Consider the following 23,113-nt stretch of genomic DNA (forward strand, 5'->3'; position numbering starts at 1 on the left):
ATATATTCCCTGTCTCTATTCCATGTATAGGCCTATTTCCCCCCCGCCCACCAGGCCTTTTGAAGGCAGAAGAATTCTTCTCTTCCACCTTGTCCATCTCCAGAGGTCATGTGTGAAGGTTTTTCTGGCATCTTCATGATTCTGGTGTGGGGGCCCAGGACTTGAATGCCCTTGTACAACTCCTTGCTACCAGAGGGCACTACCCATGTGGGAAATAACTTGGTAAAGGTTTCCAACACTAGATGACAGGGAGGTTGTACTTGGTGAAATTAATTCAGCACTTGCCTTGAGAAGTTTATCTGGGTTAGCTTTAGGCTATATCTACAGAAAGCTGGTCTAAATAGTATAGTCTTCCTTTTGGAGGGTGCTGATATTTGACTTTCTCCTCGAAAGTTGATTATTGCTCTAGTTTAGGTGGGAGGGGATCATGGAGGAGTACTGGGGAATGGTTAGCAAGAGGAGAGGAGATATAGGAGCTGTTCTTTACTGCTGTAACTTTCTCAAAGTTTCAAGAGTCAGTCTGATTAAGAGGATCTGGACCATGGCATCAACCCAAGAGGATTCAGAAAGGAGCCATATTGGAATCTAGACAAGCCACAGAGTACAGACTAACAACTGCATTCACCTCATATGGAAAGTCAGCCAAGTTTCCACTGGTGAGTCTGGATTCTGTAGGCAATTTAGTGATTTCCTGTTGGCCACCCCCTACTGCTGCCTCCTTCCCACCTGCAAGCAGTCACCCATCCATAAATCCTGTCCAGTCCTGGATTTCTGCCCAGTGTTTCCAAGGGTTAGACTCACCAAGTAGAGCAGAATTCCCAGGATCCAGGACCAGCTGTGTTCCCAGAGGAGACGTCAGCACTGAAGGAAGGTTCGGTCCAGTGGCAGCGAGCAAGGCCCTGATGTCTTCCAACTGTGTGGGGACTTGCGGGGGATCTGTGAGGAGGCAGAGGGTGGATCAGGCAGGTTAAAGCACAAGGCTGTGTCAAGGGAAGAGGAAGAGGTGGGTATGCATGTATGTGCACATGTATGCATATATGTAAGATAGGCATTACTATTGTTGCCTTTTAACATTATTTTTCCTATAGAGGAGTCCCTATCAAGGTGAGACTGAATTTCAAACTCAATATAGGTATTTGATGCCTGAAATGATAAGGTAAGTAAGAAGAAGCAGGCATACCAAGTTCAGGGGTTTCTCACTTTAGACCACTGGGTACCTACACATTTGTAGATAAGTTAAACTATATGATAAAGATACTTTTTTATAAAGGTGAATTTTAGCATTTACTATGCCAAGTTCTGTGCTAAATACATTTCAGTCCATTTTTCATTTAGCCCTAGCAACAGTCTTTAGAATGAGGCACTTTGTTATTGTCCGCACAGACAGAGAAACACCACAGGAATTTCTTATTTAAAAGGACCCTTTTCTATGAAGCAAAAGATGCAGTTGTGAAGTTGGTGACTTAATTTGCTTTGTGGTTTGGATTTTTATGCCTAAGTAGGACCTAGATAGAGCAGGAAGGAGAATGTTGCTATGTGATGCTTCATCATTCAGAATCTTACAAGGAGTCAGCGCTGAAGTCATCAGATGTCGCAGTTAATCAATGCTAAAAGTGACTAAAATGGGAAATATATAGTGGCTTATCATTTCTGCTGGACAAATAAAGAGGCAAGAACCTGCTGAACTTAGTAGTGGGATGATCCCAGATTCTCTTGGAAAAGCAGCAGATGCCTTTTCCCCTCTTCCTGCATCTCCTGAGGAACTGCAATTTACACTCCCAAGGCCAGCTCCCACCTTTTTCTCCAGAGCACTTGTTGGAATGGAAGCAGCAGCCCAGGAGTATTGCTCTTGAAATGGATGGTCATTTCAACAGCATTCTGCAACAGCCCTACTACATGCCTGGCACCGTGTAAGGCACTTGGTAGGGCTGGTGAATTAATAAGTCACAATGGTGCCTGAGTCTATTTGAAAAACATACCTGCAGTCTTTCTGTCTTTGACTGACAAAGACCATTGTATAGAGAAAACAATGATGAACTTGAGATTACATATGTGTGTGTGTGTGTGTGTGTGTATATATATATATATATATAAAATATACTTGAAAAAGAATCCTTTTCATATGGCATAGAGGAAAACATCACGCCTGGGTTCAGGAACCCTCTGTTTGAGCCATGGCTCTGTCGTTCACTAATTAGGTCATTTAAGTCCTCAGAGCCTTAGTTTTCTCATCTACAAAATGAGGTTCCTTTCCAAGATCTCTTTCTACCCTGGAATACCATGATTTTAGGAATTGATGGTGGCAGTTTACTCAAAGTGTCTCTTTTTCTCTCCTCCTCAATATTTCCTGTTGAAATTCATGAAACCTTTGCTTATTTACTAAGAGCCAAAAGGGGAGCCTACTTTCCATCTTCAAAACAATCAGCTCTTTTTGGGCCAAATGTTGGCCCCTCCTAATGTCCTTACAGCTTTGACAGTAATTTTCCTCTTCAGTGCATGTCCATTGGCTCTTCCAAGGAAAACTGGAAATTCTCCAGGGGTAGAGGCCACCACTTATATTTCTCCTAAAACTTTACCAGTGTCCAGGTGACATGGAACTTAATGTCAGCAACATTAAATGGCAACACTTAATGAATATCTGTTCAATGGACTATATGAATACATGGGTGAAAGTCTGCCTTACTACACTTCAAGTCCTCATAGCACAGGTTAAGTTACAGAATTTGGGGTGAAATCTCAGCTTCATCCACAAAATGCCCCCTTTAAAAATTAAGCTACATTTTTGCGGATTAAATGAGACATTTCTTTGATGTTTATAAATTACCTATTAAAAGCTAACAAACTTTCCTTAATAAACCAAGAACTGTGACCAAGAAAAGCCTTAAACTTAAAAGTCTTGACAGTGATTTTTTTCCCCATTAAGTTTGATGAAAATGGGGAAGATGTTTTGCTCTTCGAACACCATGTTCACTGTTAACACTGTATTAGAGTTGGAATGCAGTAAGCACCTGCCTATAGAACATACACACTTCATTGGCAAAGCCACAGTAGCAGCCATACATCTTAGACTTTCATCTCTGTTAGCAGAGGCAACAAGGAAGGATTATTAGGGAGAAAAATCTCATTGGTAACCACCGTAACTCAGTGTGGGGCAATATTCCCTGGGCTCTGGGCTCCAGACTAGCAGCTCAGCTGGATGAAACCCAGTGCAAAACAAATGACATCTTTCTCTGAGCCAATTTTCTGTGGCTTCCTAAGATGGCTGGAGGTTTATGTAGCCACCAGTGAGATGAAAACCTGTTTGGGCCTCTCTGAAATCTGAGTGGGCAGGGTCTAGAAGGACCTATGTGTTGGTATATCTTCAACTCTGGGTGTGAAAACAGAAGTGTAAAGTTTAAATATTTTTCCCTGAGGAAGTCTGTAATGTATGTTTATGTCTGTATGTGTGGCATGAATTATTGTTTCTTACATCTTTCCTTTTTTTCCTTAGAATGACAGCTTTCTCTAGGTGAGAAAGAGCATAATTAGAGCATAAGTGCTCTAATAATTGCTTTTTTGAAAAAGCCAAAAAAAAGTTTTTTGTTTTTTTTTTTTTTTAACTTTATCTCCCTAGCACCCAGATTTAGTGGGGAAGAACAGCAGGGTATCCCTAGTCCAGGGGGCAAAAATGGTTATAGCTTGCAACATGGCTGAGTCCAGAACTGGGCAATAATCAGATGGTGGACGCTGTCCCAGCAATTGTTATTTTTAAGCACCCATTTTACACCAGGAGCCATGCCAGACTCTTTAATCAGGGGTTCTTATGTTTAGGGGTACATGTGGAGACTTTAGATGGACTAGACCATAAGCTTCCTGGAATGATATGAAAAATATTACATGTATGAATTTTTCTAGAAGGAGGAATCCATAGTTTTTATCTAATTCTCAAAGAAGTCCTTAATGCAGGAAGAGTTAAGGATAATTGTTTTAATTAGGTTATCTCTGTTTGAGATGCCTGTTCTCCCCTCGCAATCCCCGTGTCTGGAGTCTCCGCATAGAGACCAGTATCTAAGGCTTAGCAGAGTGAAGTAACTTGCCCAGTGCCAGGCAGTTAGTAAATGGAAGAGCCAAGGTTCAAGGTCTTGTTTGGGCTCAAAGTTTGTGTTCTGTCGAAAGGCCCTAAATTGGGAAGAAGTGAAGGGATACCAATTTTATCTTTTATGTCCTTAATTGGATTAGGGCACAAAGGAGGTAGAGGGTGGGTTAGATAGTCACTCCCAACAGGGTGCAGCAGAGGCAGCCAGCTTTGAAGTGTTTACCTAGGATCAGCAGCTGGGTGCTCTCAGTCAGCTCTCCATGAAGATTGGCCGCCCTGCAGGAGTACAGGCCCTGATCTGAGGACGACACGTTTGTGAGCAGCAAGGAGCCTTCGTGCAGATGGTCGGGGGAGCCCAGTTTGCTTTTATTCCTGAACCAAGTGACTTCAGCTTCAGGCACTCCTAGGCAGAAAAAAAAAAAACCTACTCGTCAGTCAAACACATTTAGGTGAGCCCAGAGGCATTTATAGCTTCTTGAATCCCCCTTCTGTGGGGCTGCTCTACAGGGACATCTTCTCCCAGGCTTTGGCCAGACTAAATAATGCCCAGAGCCTGGTAGGATAAGGATATAGACTTCAGGGTGACCAAAGAATCAGAACAAATGTTGATACAAGATAAACATCTCAGTTGTCTCCAGATCTTTGGCCTTTTAAACTTACAGTGTTGAGGCAGGAAGAGGGAGGCCAGTACAAAGAGGAGGAAACAGGCAGCTGGCAAGGGGTCTTGCCAAGGTGGAAGGAGAGTACCCAAATTCTTTGGAGAAAATGTATTTGAAAAACATGAGAACCAAATGTATACACCAGTGAAAATGAAACTACATGAAATAAACATAATGTTGAGTAAGAGATGCCAGACACAAGAGTACATACTGTATAATTTAAAAAAAACAACAACCTGGTAACATTAATCTATGTTGTTAGTAGTCAGTGGAATGAATGGGGAGGGGTTGTGACTGAGAAATGGGACAATGGGCTTGGCCACTGGCGATGCTCTGTGTCTTGACCTGGGGCTGGTCTGGTGGGGAGTGTTCACTTGGTACCTTTATGATACACGTACTTTTCTGTATAGATATATTTTAATAAAAAGTGCAAAGCTATACAACATTAAAATATATGTATGAACTAGACAAATGGAAGCTGCTAGATTGTTCCTGGAGTTGACCCTCTATGTAGAAAACATGCTTGTATTTTTGGAAGCCTGCATATCTTCTCAGAGCAAGAGAACATGAAGTGGTAGTATCAGTAGAACCACAGGAAAAGGACACAAGGAAAGTGCTCAACTCTTTCCACAATCCAAGTTTATTTTCTGTGAGAGAGATGGGGAGATCTTCTGCTGACTTGGGATGGGCTCTGTCTTTGGAAGCCAGGCTCTGTGCTCTAGGGACCCCGTGAATTCCTCACGAAGTTTCCTTGTGGTTGACATGCTGGAAAACAGGCCCTGGGAGTTTAGGATGAGCTTTCCTAGATGCTGTTTTGGGAGGATCCTATAGGAGGCTGGGTTCTGAGTATGTTGAGAGACTGAAAGTCTGTGGCACGGATTCACAGGTCTCCAGAGAGCAGAGAGCACCCTCCCCTACACAACTCAGCCTGCTGACCCAGCTCACACAGTTTACTTATAGAACTCACTGGCATGTATCCAGGGCATGCTTAAAGTGTCAAGTCCTGGCCGGGCATGGTGGCTCACGCCTGTAATCCTAGCACTTTGGGAGGCCGAGGCAGACAGATCACAAGGTCAGGAGTTTGAGACCAGTCTGACCAACATGGTGAAACCCTGTCTGTACTAAAAATACAAAAATTAGCCAGGCATGGTGGTGGGCACCTGTAATCCCAGCTACTCAGGAGGCTGAGGCAGGAGAATCACTTGAACTTGGGAGGCAGAGGTTGCAGTGAGCCGAGATCACCTCACTGCACTCCAGCCTGGGTGACAGAGCAAGACTCTGTCTAAAAAAAAAAAAAAAAAAAAGTGTCAAGTCCGGGGAAATGGGGTCAAAGTCAAGAATGGCCAAGGAACCAGACCTTTAATCTAGTGGTCTAGTGTTTTCCCTGAGCTGGGGCTGGTTTTTGCCTTTGGGGCAAGGGCAGTTTGCCCTTAATGGCTAGCCTTCTGCTGAGAATGCAGAGTCTTCAAGGAGTTGCCTGTGTATCTGTTATGTGTCCTTGAAATTGGCTAGAGAAAGAGAGGCAGGGCTACCGAAAGTGGGTGGAGACTTGGATACCACAGCCTTGTCACATCAGAGAGAGGCACACACTAATCTGGCTCTAACAGTAGGATACTTGATGCTCAAGTGCATAAGAGGGGCAGGTTGGTATCATCTGTAAAGATACCTGGAGAAAAGACACAGGTGAGGGGTGGAACAGCTGACTTTTCATTGCAGCACCACTAGGGAGAGCAAGAGCATTGTGATGCCTGTCCATGCCAGCTTGGACTTTGGACTCTGAGCTTAGCTTTTTCCCATTTAAAAGAAAAAAATCCACGGCATTTAGGAGAAAGCCTCAGAAGTAAGTTGAAGAAATGCACTCTTAGCTATTTTTCTCCTGAAAGAACAAGGAAAAATGAGTTCCTGCGAACCCTTTTCTTTTCCTTTCTTCTTTTCCTTCCCCTTCCTTCCCCTTCCTTCCTTCCTTCCCCTCCCTTCCTTCCCCTTCCTTCCTTCCTTTCCTTCCTTCCTTCCTTCCTTCCTTCCTTCCTTCCTTCCTTCCTTCCTTCCTTCCTTCCTTCCTTCCTTCCTTCCTTCCTTCCTTCCTTCCTTCTTTCTTATTGAGATGGAGTCTTACTCTGTCACCTAGGCTGGAGTGCAGTGGCATGATCTCGGCTCACTGCAGCCTCTGCCTCCTGGGTTCCAGCGATTCTCCTGTCTCAGCCTCCCAAGTTAGCTGGCATTACAGGCGTGCACCACCACACCTGGCTAATTTTTGTATTTTTAGTGGAGACAGGGTTTCGCCATGTTGTCCAGGCTGGTCTCGAACTCCTGACCTCAGATGATCTACCTGCCTTGGCCTTCCAAAGTGTTGGGATTACAGGCACGAGCCACCATGCCGGTCCTGCAAACCATTTTCTAGCATTATTCATCCTCTTTCCCTCACATTGCTCACATGCAGCACTTACTGCCTGCATCTTCCTTTGAGGAGGGCTGTGGGCAGCAAACACAGAGACTCAGGGGGGGAGAAAATGAGAGTGAGAGTGACAGAGGGGAGGAGGGAGGGCGGAAAAGAGGGAGGAGAGAGAGAACCCAGGAATGGAGACAGACCTGGGAGCTATTTCTCACTCCCCCAGGAATTGCTTGCAAGCTTCTTCCATTCCCTTGATGTCTGTCTATGTCATGCCACTCTAAAATTGTTTGAGAGGACAGGACTGGATATAAACCAAAAGGGCTGAATTCCTCTGGTGACAGCAGGGGGCTTCACGGGAGAAATGGAAATGTTCAGAATAGCAGGGTGGAGGAAGAAACCTCCAGTTTCTGTAAACCTGGAACCATGGATGTGACAGCAGTCCCAAGGGAAGAGAAATTAAGTGGGAATCATTCTTTAATCTACTGGCAAACCTCTCTCAGATTCATTCAAGCACAGCTCTGCATTATGAGTTTGCCGATGTAGGTATTGTTGCTGGTGCCACATTTTGAGGACTTCCTGCCTGGAAATGTGGGCCTTAAGTGGAGAATGATATTATGAAGACACCTTGGAGTGACAGCCAGTCCTTCCATAACTGGCTCTGACATTACGCATGTAGAATGAGGAAATAGAACACAATAATTGAGGTGTTATAAAGATTTTTTTCTTTTTCTCTCAGGAGATGACAATGATGCTTTAAAAAACTTCACCAGCCCTTGAATGTTCCACAGAGTCCCTTGAAAAGGTAGTGATACACATGCCTAATACTGGTGTTCAGAATACCTCAACATCGGAGTGTACTGAGAGCCATGCAAATGTATCCTGAGTGTGTTAAAGGGAGAAATAACATTGACTGAACATTTGCTATAAGCCAAACATTTTATAAACACAATCACTTATTTTTCACAATGATCCTGTGAAGCAGGTACTATTTAATAACTCCATTTTATGAGGAAAAGGGTCTCATAGAGATTAAGAAATCTGCCTAAGGTCACATTTGTTTGGACGCCTGAACGATTACATCGGAACAAAGTTTCTGTTCCCCCCAGTTCCCTATCCTACAGCCAATCAGTAACCCACCAGTGCCAGGGTGGGAATTCAAACTGAGATAACTTTAATGCCAACAGTCCCCATCTTAACAAGTGTACACCACCTGCCATTATACTAGCCTGACTCTTGAGAGAAAATCTGAACTGCTGCTTTACTATTTCTGAACTGTCGAACGCTTAATTCCTTTCTACTTTCAGAATTAATGTTTCTGCTGTGGTTGTAAAACCAAGGTGTTGTCAGGAGAGAGGTTCCAGAATCCATGTGTTCTGGCTTTTTAGCTCTTTCTTGTTGAGAAGCTTAGTCAGGTTGCGGGAGATGATCTTTTCTAGCCTGCTGTAGTGTGACAGCAAATGCCACAAAAAGAAACACCTGAAAATGACAGAAAATATGCTCTACCACAGAAAATCCAAAAGCTATGTTGTTTTGGACCAGCTACTGGGATAGGCTCCACATGCTAACCTCCCTGGTATTACTTGTATCTTAAAACAGGGAAGGAAAAGAACCCAGGTTTGCATTTTCCCCTGTGGTATATCTTTTCAACAGCACCATGCTCTCCCTGCTGCTTGAAAGGATCAGAAAAACAGCTTAGTCATAATGGGTGGTAACTTGATATGATTACAAGGTCCAGTGCCTTTGATGTCCACGGAGCTGCCAGGTAGGGTGATGCTATAATATTCTTTTTAAAAAAATCCCAGACAGGGTATTCTTGTTAACTGGATCCCTTATTATATTTGGAAGGCTGCCTGCACCATGGCAGTGTGTCAACATCTCAAGGTGGGGTGTCCACTCAAAGGTGCACCTTTACATGGGAAATTCTAGAAGCTTCCTAGGAGGTGTGGAGGTAGGGTGGCTTAGGGAAAGAAAAGAGAAAGGACACAGTAACTCAACTGTCAGTCTTGTCAATTATTCTAAAAAACCATGGCAGTCTGGAAAGAAGGTTTCCAGCCTTCCACGTTTCTCCACACTGACTATGGCAGACAATGATAGCTGTTCACAAAACCAGTTTCCCTCTTTTTCCTGAGTACCCAGTGAGTCTACCTTCCCCAACGTCCTTTGTAGTTGTGCGTGGCCATGTGACTAAAGGAATGTGAAAAGTCTTAATGTGTGCTCCTTCCAGGTGTGGCCCTTAAAAGCCTTCTCAACCATCCCCCATATTCTGTTTTCCCCTCTCCTGGTTGATAGGATAGAGGTAACCCCTAGGGAGACCCTGGAAGGCATGTGTTCCAGATGTCAGACCCACCAGCATCCTATGACCCTGAATGACACTGTGGGGGCAGATGCTCTCCAGATGACCAGGTGTACTCTTTGGGCTCTTAGGTAAGCAAAAATAAAACTTCTATTGTATTTGGGCCATTATACATTTGGGGGTCTACTTGATACCAGAGTCTAATCTATCCTAATACACCACTCATCACTGACTCTTGAACTATTTCTGCATCCTTAGTCCTGCTGATTTTATCTCCTAACTAAGTCCTTCAAATACTTCCTTTGCTTTTAGGAGAAAAACCTAAACTGTACCATAATCTATGAGAACATGTAAGATCTAGCCCCTGCCTACCCGTACCTCCTCAGCCTCATATGCTACTTTCTTCTCTGCTCTTGATGTTATAGCCACACCATCAGCCAGGTTTCACTTCTTTAAATGCAGCAAGCTTTTTCTACCTCAGGCCCTTTGCACATTCTGTTCCCATTTACTGAAACACTGCTTCTTCCCCTGATCCTTTATCGCCGACTCAGTTTTCTGACGTCTTCGGAGAACAAATAGAGAACAAGCATGGGAGTGATACAGTGAATTAGGTCACTTTTCAAGAAAAAGCCTATCATACTCATTGCCTAATGCTGTTGATGCTTTAGGATTGGGAAGAATGTGAGGCTGCATTTCATAAGCTGAAAGCACATGTATGCAAAAAGTTGTTTAATGAAAAATTGCTAACAATTCAAATATGTGAGTCAGTCTAGGTAAATTACATAATATTCTTAACATAGGCTATTATATAGCCATTAAAATTATGCTTATGACACAGACAAATGTTTATTACTGAGAGGAAATAAAGCAGGATGAAAGGGAATCATTAAGGAAATATAATAAATTGTCAGCTGTGGTTGAGTTTGGAGAGAGCGACTTTGAACAAGCTGTTTTCTTTCCTTTTTGGCCTCTTACATTTTTCTGTGTTTTTCTAAAATTTCTTTAATACGCTAATATTTTATAATAAGAAAATAACAACTGTATCTACATATCGCATTGTATTATCGTTATGTATTTCATAACTTTTCTCCTTCCCAGACTGTGAGCTTCCTGAAAATTGTATCTTGTTTATCTGTGGCTCCTTGGATTAGGAGAAATCTGATCTAACCTGGATTAAATGCTCCATAAAAAGCTGCTAAATGACTAACATGAATGAATTTGACATAAAATACTGCTTTAAGCAGGCCCTTATGGAGTTGCACTTCCCTGTCTATTACGAGAGTCTGGGTTGCAAATTCTCAAGCTAGAGTATTAGCTACTGGCAGTGTTATTGGTGCTTAGAGAATCCCACCTAACCAATCAGGAGGCCACTAAGCTGCCTGGCTAGGAATGGGATAGAGATGACCAAGAGTAAGGAAAGAGCCTTAAGAGCCACTTATAGCAGCAAAGTAAAAGTAGTCCTCTGCCATTTGGCATTTAGCATTATAGCTGTCAGTGTTTTAACTGGCGACTAAGCTCACAGATGATTTCCTTGTCCAGCAAATTCACTGTGTAATTATAAGCAGGCTCTTTCCCACCTACTTTGAATGAGTATCTTGTTTAACAAAAGGAATAAGGACAAATATACAAATATTTATTTTAGTTAATCAGCATTAATACAGATGGTTTTATGGGTAAAAACAAAAATAAAGACTGCAATGTCATAGCTAGGGAAAACTAGGTATATCAGGTTCTCACTATAAGGTTATCAAGTGAGCCTCTGGACGAAGTCCCAGAGAGAGGGCCCTAGGCAGCACGAAAGAGTGGCCAAAGCTCGTTTTAATGTCTTAGGCTCCCCAACGTAAATACTTCCTCAGCCAGATTCTGGTTCTCTCAGTCTCCTTTAAATGCCCATTTCCTTGTTCTGCTGCACTTTCCTCCCCTATTTTTTTTTTTTTTTTTGAGACAGAGTCTTGCTCTATTGCCCAGGCTGGAGTGCAGTGGTTCGATCTCTGCTCACTGCAACCTCTGCTTCCTAGGTTCAAGTGACTCTCATGCCTCAGCCTCCTGAGTAGCTGTGATTACAAGCACTTGCCACCATACCTGGCTAATTTTTGTATTTTTAGTAGAGATAGAGTTTCACCATGTTGGCCAGGCCGGTCTCAAAATCCTGACCTCAGGTGATCCACCCACCTTGGGCCCCCAAAGTGCTGTGATTACAGGTGTGAGTCCCCGCGCTCAGCCCCTCCCCTATTCTTTTACTCCTACCAGTTCCACCTCTCAAGAAGATACACAACGTGGTCCATCATGTCACCAGTGTTTCATCGCCAAAGCATGTGTCCATAGTGATCAGGTGTGTGTTGAGGGGTGATGGTTCTGCAGAAAGGGCTCTACCGGCACCACCATTAATCCCTGCACAGAGGGGTAGCTCATTCATGCCAATCCCTGTCAGGGGTTTTGTCTTACTCCCTATCTAGGAGTACAGGGGCTGAAGGGACTTGGTTCTAGATTTCACTGATGAGGCTGGAAAGGAAGCGTCACAAAGGCCATGAGAAGCTCTACAAAGGCAAAGCTAATGCACATTTACAATGATAGATTTATATTTCAGATATCCTAATTTTTATTTTTTGAGATAGGGTCTCGCTGTCACCCAGGCTGGAGTGCTGTGGCTTGCCCATGGCTCACTGCAGCCTTGACCTCTGGGCTCAAACCATCCTCCCATCTCAGCCTCCCTCAGCTGAGACTACAGGCATGTGCCACCACACCTGGCTAATTTTTGTATTTTTTTGTAGAGACAAGATTTTGCCATGTTGCCCAGGCTGGTCTTCAACTCCAGGGCTCAAGTAATCCGCCCACCTCAGCTTCCCAAAGTGCTGAGATTGCAGGCGTGAGCCACCAGGTCTGGCCATATTTCAGATATCCTAAAGCTATCAGAATATTTCAAAGAAAATCAGACTTGGCTATTATTTGGAAACAGTAAGTCCTAGGTTAAGATATTCCTCCTACTTACTCTAAAATGGGTTTTCTGGTGTTATAAGTAACAAATTGAGGTAAACCTTCATAGGATGAAGATCTAAGATGAAGAAACCACCAAAGCATGGGGTGCCACTGCCTATCTATTCTGCAGACAGGGTATGATCGGGGAACCTGGGTTTGGTGTGGCCATGCCACTGTGGGGTATATCTGAGGAGGACAGCAATCAGAAGACTAGTAGCCCAACGGCACAAGAACCATTCATTTCTTCATCCCATTGTGGCAGTGAAACCCCTAGGGTACACATCACAAATGAGTGGTCTACAGGAAGGGAAAAATAGTAGCTGGGCCTCATTCTGCTATATGTAGGTGTTTTCTGTCTTTTAATTGAAGGTAAATATTTTTATACAGAGCAGATTACCACCCCCTATTGTCTACTACTCCTTGCTTCACTGTGCCTTCCTAGTCCCTGTTGACCTCTGAGTTTGCAAGGCCCACCTGAGGGCAATGCCTGTATCAGAACTCCACTGGCTATCTTCTCTAATAACTCCTGCCCACTTCTGACGTGAGCAAGCTCCGGGCTGCTGCTGGTCTTACCTCTTGCCATCTTTCTCACGTCCATCCTGTCCTTACCTTCCCATCCCCACTGCCCTGAGTTCAGGCCTCCATGACTTCTCCTCTAAACTACAGTGATGGGTCTTACTTGGCCTTTCTGTCCTCATATTTCCCTTCTTCAATCCATTCTCTTCAATGCTGGTGGCTTTGTCTTTCGGAAGCATGGCTCTTTAATGTCACTTCCCACCTGCATTTCTGCACTCTGGGCTCCACCCAGACTAAAGCTCACACTGTTCTCTCTACAGCCTAGAGTATTTTCTACTTCCATGAATTTATCACTCTCCTTTGTCCACTTGGAATTCCTTGCCCCCATCTTTGCATGTTCACATTCTATCTGTATGGAAGGCTAAGATTAAAGAAAAACATACACATAAAAAGATCAATTTTACCTATCTGGCCCAGTCAGAATTAATCTTTCTTCCTCTCAATTTCTGTAGCACTTTCTACTTTCAGAGCGACTGAGGTTCATGCTTTGGCTTTCCTACTAGCACTATATTCCTGAGAGTAGAATTTGTGTCTAATTTGTCTTTGTATCCCCAACCTAGCACAGGGCTCCATTAACATGTGAACAAACACATACACGAATTTCTCACCTGCAACCTGGCAGTTAATTGTCACATTCACTCCCTGCACTGTTTTGATGGTGCTTCCTATATCGACTGTGACTGCAGGCTTCTCCGTGTTGATCACAGTCATTCGTGATGTTTTCACTAGTGGCTTTCCTGAAGATAAGAAAGAATATGAGATGTTACTTGGTGGTGACTGTGGAAATTGGGGCACTCCTTTGAAATATGGGCTAACCATTTTATCAAAGATGGCCGAATAGGAACAGCTCCGGTTTCCAGCTCCCAGCCCCAGCGACACAGAAGACGGGTGATTTCTGCATTTCTGCTTGAGGTACCGGTTTCATCTCACTAGGGAGTGCCTAACAGTGGGTGCAGGACAGTCGGTGAAGCGCACTGTGCGCGAGCCGAAGCAGGGCGAGGCATTGCCTCACTCGGGAAGTGCAAGGGGTCAGGGAGTTCCCTTTCCTAGTCAAAGAAAGGGGAAACAGACGGCACCTGGAATATCGGGTCAGTCCCACCCCAATACTGCGCTTTTCCAACGGGCCTGGAAAACGGCACACTAGGAGATTGTGTCCCGCACCTGGCTCGGAGGGTCCTGTGCCCACGGAGTCTCGCTGATTGCCAGCACAGCAGTCTGAGATCAAGCTGCAAGGCGGCAGCAAGGCTGGGGGAGGGGCGCCCACCATTGCCCAGGCTTGCTTGGGTAAACAAAAAAAGCCAGGAAGCTCGAACTGGGTGGAGCCCACCACAGCTCAAGGAGGCCTGCCTGCCTCTGTAGGCTCCACCTGTGGGGGCAGGGCACAGACAAACAAAAACTCAGCAAGAACCTCCACAGACTTAAATGTCCCTGTCTGACTGACAGCTTTGAAGAGAGTAGTGGTTCTCCCAGCACGCAGCTGGAGATCTGAGAATGGACAGACTGCCTCCTAAAGTGGGTCCCTCACCCCTGAGCAGCCTAACTGGGAGGCACCCCCCCAGTAGGGACAGACTGACACCTCATTCAACCGGGTACTCCTCTGAGACAAAACTTTCAGAGGAACTATCAGACAGCTGAATTTGTGGTCTCACGAAAATCCGCTGTTCTGCAGCCACCGCTGCTGACACCCAGCCAAACAGGGTCTGGAGTGGACCTCTAGTAAACTCCAACAGACCTGCAGCTGAGGGTCCTGTCTGGTAGAAGGAAAACTAACAAACAGAAAGGACATCCACACCAAAAACCCATCTGTGCATCACCATCATCAAAGACAAAAAGTAGATAAAACCACAAAGATGGGGAAAAAACAGAGCAAAAAAACTGGAAACTCTAAAAAACAGAGCACCTCTCCTCCTCCAAAGGAATGCAGTTCCTCACCAGCAACGGAACAAAGCTGGATGGAGGATGACTTTGATGAGTTGAGAGAAGAAGGCTTCAGACGATCAAACTACTCTGAGCTACAAGAGGAAATTCAAAACAATAGCAAAGAAGTTAAAAACTTTGAAAAAAAATTAGACGAATGGATAACTAGAATAACCAATGGAGAGAAGGGCTTAAAGGAGCTGATGGAGCTGAAAGCCAAGATTCGAGAACTACGCGAAGATTGCAGAAGCCTCAGTAGCAGATGCGATCAACTGGAAGAAAGGGTATCGCTGATGGAAGATGAAATGAATGAAATGAAGAGAGAAGGGAAGTTTAGAGAAAAAAGAATAAAAAGAAATGAACAAAGCCTCCAAGAAATTTGGGACTATGTGAAAAGACCAAACCTATGTCTGATTGGTGTACCTGAAAATGATGGGGAGAATGGAACCAAGTTGGAAAACACTCTGCAAGATATTATCCAGGAGAACTTCCCCAATCTAGCAAGGCAGGCCAGCATTCAGATTCAGGAAATACAGAGAACGCCACAAAGATACTCCTCAAGAAGGGCAACTCCAAGACACATAATTGTCAGATTCACCAGAGTTGAAATGAAGGAAAAAATGTTAAGGGCAGCCAGAGAGAAAGGTCGGGTTACCCACAAAGGGAAGCCCATCAGAGTAACAGCTGATCTCTCAGCAGAAACTCTACAAGCCAGAAGAGAGTGTGGGCTGATATTCAACATTCTTAAAGAAAAGAATTTTCAACCCAGAATTTGCTATCCCGCCAAACTAAGCTTCATAAGTGAAGGAGAAATAAAATACTTTACAGACAAGCAAATGCTGAGTGATTTTGTCACCACCAGGCCTGCCCTAAAAGAGCTCCTGAAGGAAGCACTAAACATGGAAAGGAACAACCGGTACCAGCCACTGCAAAAACATGCCAAATTGTAAAGACCATCGAGGCTAGGAAGAAACTATAGCAACTAACGAGCAAAATAACCAACTAACATCATAATGACAGGATCAGATTCACACATAACAATATTAACATTAAATGTAAATGGGCTAAATGCTCCAATCAAAAGACACAGACTGGCAAACTGGATAAGGAGTCAGGACCCATCAGTGTGCTGTATTCAGGAAACCCATCTCACGTGCAGAGACACACATAGACTCAAAATAAAGGGATGGAGGAAGATCTATCAAGCAAATGGAAAACAAAAAAAGGCAGGGGTTGCAATCCTAGTCTCTGATAAAATAGACTTTAAACCAACAAAGATCCAAAGAGACAAAGAAGGCCATTACATAATGGTAAAGGGATCAATTCAACAAGAAGAGCTAACTATCCTAAATATATATGCACCCAACACAGGAGCACCCAGATTCATAAAGCAAGTCCTCAGTGACCTACTAAGGGACTTAAACTCCCACACAATAATAGGAGATTTTAACACCCCACTGTCAGCATTAGACAGATCAACGAGACAGAAAGTTAACAAGGATATCCAGGAATTGAACTCAGCTCTACATAAAGTGGACCTAACAGACATCTACAGAACTCTCCACCCCAAGTCAACAGAATATACATTTTTTTCAGCACCACACCACACCTATTCGAAAATTGACCACATAGTTGGAAGTAAAGCTCTCCTCAGCAAACGTAAAAGAACAGAAATTATAACAAACTGTCTCTCAGACCACAGTGCAATCAAACTAGAACTCAGGATTAAGAAACTCACTCAAAACCGCTGAACTACATGGAAACTGAACAACCTGCTCCTGAATGACTATTGGGTACATAATGAAATGAAGGCAGAAATAAAGATGTTCTTTGAAACCAACGAGAACAAAGACACAACATACCAGAATCTCTGGGACACATTCAAAGCAGTGTGTAGAGGGAAATTTATAGCACTAAATGCCCACAAGAGAAAGCAGGAAAGATCCAAAATTGACACCCTAACATCACAATTAAAAGAACTAGAAAAGCAAGAGCAAACACATTCAAAAGCTGGCAGAAGGCTAGAAATAACTAAAATCAGAGAAGAACTGAAGGAAATAGAGACACAAAAAACCCTTCAATAAATTAATGAATCCACAGCTGGTTTTTTGAAAAGATCAACAAAATTGATGGACCGCTAGCAAGACTAATAAAGAAGAAAAGAGAGAAGAATCATATAGATGCAATAAAAAACGAAAAAGGGGATATCACCACCGATCCCACAGAAATACAATCTACCATCAGAGAATACTACAAACACCTCTATGCAAATAAACTAGAAAATCTAGAAGAAATGGATAAATTCCTCGACAAATACACCCTCCCAAGACTAAACCAGGAAGAAGTTGAATCTCTGAATAGACCAATAACAGGTTCTGAAATTGTGGCAATAATCAATAGCTTACCAACCAAAAAGAGTCCAGGACCTGATGGATTCACAGCTGAATTCTACCAGAGGTACAAGGAGGAACTGGTACCATTCCTTCTGAAACTATTCCAATCGATAGAAAAAGAGGGAATCCTCCCTAACATATTTTATGAAGCCAGCATCGTCCTGATACCAAAACCTGGCAGAGACATAACCAAAAAAGAGAATTTCAGACCAATATCCTTGATGAACATTGATGCAAAAATCCTCAATAAAATACTGGCAAACCGAATCCAGCAGCACATCAAAAAGCTTATCCACCATGATCAAGTGGGCTTCATCCCTGGGATGCAAGGCTGGTTCAACATACGCAAATCAATAAATGTAATCCAGCATATAAACAGAACCAAAGACAAAAACCACACGATTATCTCAATAGATGCAGAAAAGGCCTTTGACAAAATTCAACAACCCTTCATGCTAAAAACTCTCAATAAATTAGGTATTGATGGGACGTATCTCAAAATAATAAGAGCTATCTATGACAAACCCATAGCCAATATCATACTGAATGGGCAAAAACTGGAAGCATTCCCTCTGAAAACTGGCACAAGACAGGGATGCCCTCTCTCACCACTCCTATTCAACATAGTGCTGGAAGTTCTGGCCAGAGCAATCAGGCAGGAGAAGGAAATAAAGGGTATTCAACTAGGAAAAGAGGAAGTCAAATTGTCCCTGTTTGCAGATGACATGATTGTATATCTAGAAAACCCCATTGTCTCAGCCCAAAATCTCCTTAAGCTGATTAGCAACTTCAGCAAAGTCTCAGGATACAAAATCAATGTACAAAAATCACAAGCATTCTTGTACACCAATAACAGACAAACAGAGAGCCAAATCATGAGTGAACTCCCATTCACAATTGCTTCAAAGAGAATAAAATACCTAGGAATCCAACTTACAAGGGATGTGAAGGACCTCTTCAAGGAGAACTACAAACCACTGCTCAATGAAATAAAAGAGGATACAAACAAATGGAAGAACATTTCATGCTCATGGGTTGGAAGAATCAATATCGTGAAAATGGCCATACTGCCCAAGGTAATTTATAGATTCAATGCCATCCCCATCAAGCTACCAATGACTTTCTTCACAGAATTGGAAAAAACTACTTTAAAGTTCATATGGAACCAAAAAAGAGCCCGCATCGCCAAGTCAATCCTAAGCCAAAAGAACAAAGCTGGAGGCATCACGCTACCTGACTTTAAACTATACTACAAGGCTACAGTAACCAAAACAGCATGGTACTGGTACCACAACAGAGACATAGATCAATGGAACAGAACAGAGCCCTCAGAAATGATGCCGCATAGCTACAACTATCTGATCTTTGACAAACCTGACAAAAACAAGAAATGGGGAAAGGATTCCCTATTTAATAAATGGTGCTGGGAAAACTGGCTAGCCATATGTAGAAAGCTGCAACTGGATCCCTTCCTTACCCCTTATACAAAAATTAATTCAAGATGGATTAAAGACTTATATGTTAGACCTAAAACCATTAAAATCCTACAAGAAAACCTAGGCAATACCATTCAGGACATAGGCGTGGGCAAGGACTTCATGTCTAAAACACCAAAAGCAATGGCAACAAAAGCCAAAATTGACAAATGGGATCTCATTAAACTAAAGAGCTTCTGCACAGCAAAAGAAACTACCATCAGAGTGAACAGGCAACCTACAGAATGGGAGAAAATTTTTGCAACCTACTCATCTGACAAAGGGCTAATATCCAGAATCTACAATGAACTCAAACAAATTTACAAGAAAAAAACAAACAACCCCATCAAAAAGTGGGCAGAGGAAATGAACAGACACTTCTCAAAAGAAGACATTTATGCAGCCAAAAAACACATGAAGAAATGCTCATCATCACTGGCCATCAGAGAAATGCAAATCAAAACCACAGTGAGATACCATCTCACACCAGTTAGAATGGCCATCATTGGCCGGGCACGGTGGCTCACGCTTGTAATCCCAGCACTTTGGGAGGCCGAGGCGGGCGAATCACGAGGTCAGGAGATCGAGACCACGGTGAAACCCCGTCTCTACTAAAAATATAAAAAATTAGCCGGGCGTGGTGGCGGGCGCCTGTAGTCCCAGCTACTCGGAGAGGCTGAGGCAGGAGAATGGCGTGAACCCGGGAGGCGGAGCTTGCAGTGAGCCGAGATTGCGCCACTGAACTCCAGCCTGGGTGACAGAGCAAGACTCCGTCTCAAAAAAAAAAAAAAAAAAGAATGGCCATCATTAAAAAATCAGGAAACAACAGGTGCGGGAGAGGATGTGGAGAAATAGGAACACTTTTACACTGTTGGTGGGACTGTAAACTAGTTCAACCATTGTGGAAGTCAGTGTGGCGATTCCTCAGGGATCTCGAACTAGAAATACCATTTGACCCAGCTATCCCATTACTGGGTATATACCCAAAGGACTATAAATCATGCTGCTATAAAGACACATGCACACGTATGTTTATTGCGGCACTATTCACAATAGCAAAGACTTGGAACCAACCCAAATGTCCAACAACGATAGACTGGATTAAGAAAATGTGGCACATATACACCATGGAATACTATGCAGCCATAAAAAATGATGAGTTCGTGTCCTTTGTAGGGACATGGATGAAACTGGAAAACATCATTCTCAGTAAACTATCGCAAGGACAAAAAACCAAACACCGCATGTTCTCACTCATAGGTGGGAATTGAACAATGAGAACTCATGGACACAGGAAGGGGAACATCACACTCCGCGGACTGTTGTGGGGTTGGGGGAGGGGGGAGGGACAGCATTAGGAGATACACCTAATGCTAAATGACGAGTTAATGGGTGCAGGAAATCAACATGGCACATGGATACATATGTAACAAACCTGCACATTGTGGACATGTACCCTAAAACCCTAAAGTATAATAAAAAAAAAAAAAAGAAAAAAAAAAAGAAATATGGGCTAACCACCAATGCATGACTGGTCTACCCAGACTTTTGCCACTAACTATGTTTGCTCTTGAAAAATTGCAAGTGCACAGTATAAAAGCATCTACCTACCTACCTACCTACCGTGTAGTGTTGTCAGTAAAAGACCAAGGGTTGAAGAGTTTGAAGATAGAGCATATTATACAAATTGAGATGATTTATGCATTCTAATCATTAAATTAACAAATAACCCTCAACATCATGTTTCATAGGGCCTTTTTTAAAATTAAATTTTTTCACTTTAAGGTAATTGTAGATTCACATGCGGTTATAAGAAATAATAGAGACCGCTGGGTGCAGTGGCTCATGCCTGTAGTCCCAGCACTTTGGGAGGCTGAGGTGGGTCAATCACTTGAGGCCAGCAGTTTGAGACTAGCCTGGCCAACATGGTGAAACCCCGTCTCTACTAAAAATACAAAAATTAACCGGGTATGGTGGCATGCACCTGTAATCCTAGCTACTTAGGAGGCTGAGGCATGAGAATCGCTTGAACCTGGGAGGTGGAAGTTGCAATGAGCCGAGATCACACCACTGCACTCCAGCCTGGGTGACAGGGCGAGACTCTGTCTCAAAAAAGAAATGACACAGGAAGACAAATACTGCATCATCTCACTTATACGTAGAATCGAAAGAAGTTGATCTCATAGAAGTAGAGAGTAGCATAGTGGTTACCAGAGACTGGGGAAGGGAGTGGGGAGAGGAAGATAGCGAGAGATTGGTCAAGAGGCACAAAGTTATAGTTACATAGGAGGAATAAACTATGGTATTATATTGCATAGTAGGGTGACTATGTGTATATTTCAAAATATCTAGGAGAAAGGATTTTGAATGTCCTGACCACAAAGAAATGATAAATGTAAGAAGTGATGGATATGCTAAATACCCTAATTTGATTTTTATACAATGTATACATGTATCCAAAGAAACACACTGTTCCCCATAAATATGTACAATTAATATGTGTCAATGAAAAACTTTTGATAAGCGTGATCTATAAAAAGAAAAGTTTGTCTTTCTGTGCCTGGCTTCTTTCACTTAACATAATAACCTCCGGGTTCATCCATGTTGCTGCAAATAACAGGATTTCTTTTTTTTTTTTTTCTCTCTCTCTTTTTTTTTTTTTGAGACAGGGTTGGTCTTGCTTTGGCATCCAGGCTGGAGGGCAGTGGTGTGATGTTGGCTCACTGCAGCCTCTGCCTCCCAAGCTCAAGTGATCCTTCCACCTAAGCCTCCTGGGTAGCTGAAACTACAGGTGTATACCATCACGCCTGGATAGAATTATTTTTTGTATTTTTTATTTTTGGAGATACAGGGTTTCCCAGTGTTGCCCAGGCTAGTTTCAAACTCCTGGGCTCAAGCGATCCACCCACCTTAGCCTCTCAAAGTGCTGGGATTACAGGCATGAGCCACCATGCCTGGCCTCATTCTTTTTTTTTTTTTTTTTAATGGTGGAAAAGTATTCCACTGTACATATATACCATATTTTCTTTATCCATTCATCTGTTGATGGACACTTAGGTTGATTCTATATCTTGGATATTGTGAATAGTGCTGCAATAAATATTGGAGTGCAGATATCGCTTTGATTACTGTTTTTATTTCCTTTGCATATATATCCAGGAATAGGATTGCTGGATCATATGGTAGTTCTAGTTTTAATTTTTTGAGGAACATCTAAGCTGTTTTCCATAATGGCTATACTAATTTACATTCCCATTAACAATGTATAAGAATTCCGTCTTCTCCACATCTGTGCCAGTATTTGCTATTTTTTGTCTTTTTGATAGTATCCATTCTAATAGAGGTAAGGTGATATTGCATTTTGGTTTTGGTTTACATTTCTCTGAAGATTAGTGATGTTGAGCATTTTTCATATGCCTATTGGCCATTTGTATGTATTCTTTTGAGAAATGTCTATTCAGGTCTTTTGCCCTTATTAATTAACTAATTAAGTTCAGGGGCACACATGCAGGGTTGTTACATAGGTAACCTTGTGTCATGGGGGTTTGTTGTACAGATTATTTCATCAGCCAGGTATTAAACCTAGTACTCGATAGTTATTCTTCCTGATCCTCTCCCTCCTCCTGCCCTCCACCAGGCCCTAGCGTCTGTTGTTTCCCTCTGTGTGTCCATATGTTCTCATCATTTAGCTCCCAGTTATAGGTAAGAACATGCAGTACTTGGTTTTCTGTTCCTGCGTTAGTTTGCTAAGGGTAATGGCCTCCAGCTCCATCCATGTTCCTACAAAGAATTTGATCTTGTTCTTTTTTATCTTTTGTCCATTTTTGAAAATTATTTTTTTGTTGTTGTTGAGTTGTCAGAGTTCCTTACATATTCTGAATATTAATCACTTGCCAGATAAAGAGTTTGCAAATATTTTATCTCATTCTGTAGATTGTCTTTTTATTCTGTTGATTGTTTCCTTTGCTGTGCAGAAGGTTTTCACTCTGATGTAACCAACAAGGACACAACAACAAAAAGGAAGCTACAGGCTAAGATCCCTGAAGAACATGTATATAAAAATCCTTAATATACTAGCAAACCAAATTCAACAGCACATTAAAAAGATTGTTCACCATGATGAAGTTTCATCCTACAGACACAAGGATGGTTCAACATATGCAAATCAATAAATGTGATATATCACATGAACAGAATGAAGGACAAAAACCATATGCTCAACATCACTAATCTTCAGGGAAATCCAAACCAAAACCACAATGAAGTATCATCTCACCCCAATTAGAATGGCTGCTATAAGAAAGACAATAGATGTAGAAAAAGCGTTTTACAAAATTCAACATCATTCATGATAAAA

The 23,113-nt window shown here is 42.7% G+C and overlaps 1 protein-coding gene across 1 annotated transcript in view; it reads right to left on the bottom strand.

Moving 5' to 3' along the window:
* Positions 1–23,113, bottom strand: part of ADAMTSL1 (ADAMTS like 1) — a 454,301-nt gene that overhangs the window by 77,140 nt on the left and 354,048 nt on the right. Inside the window, exons 21-23 of the mRNA XM_032138382.2 lie at positions 13,580–13,708; positions 4,299–4,478; positions 802–936 (exon numbers count right to left, since the gene is read on the bottom strand). Coding sequence (XP_031994273.1) covers positions 802–936; positions 4,299–4,478; positions 13,580–13,708 — 444 coding nt within the window. The remainder of the gene's footprint in view (positions 1–801; positions 937–4,298; positions 4,479–13,579; positions 13,709–23,113) is intronic.

This window comes from Hylobates moloch, unplaced genomic scaffold (genome assembly GCF_009828535.3).
Source record: "Hylobates moloch isolate HMO894 unplaced genomic scaffold, HMol_V3 SCAFFOLD_19, whole genome shotgun sequence".
Lineage (NCBI taxonomy): Eukaryota > Metazoa > Chordata > Mammalia > Primates > Hylobatidae > Hylobates > Hylobates moloch.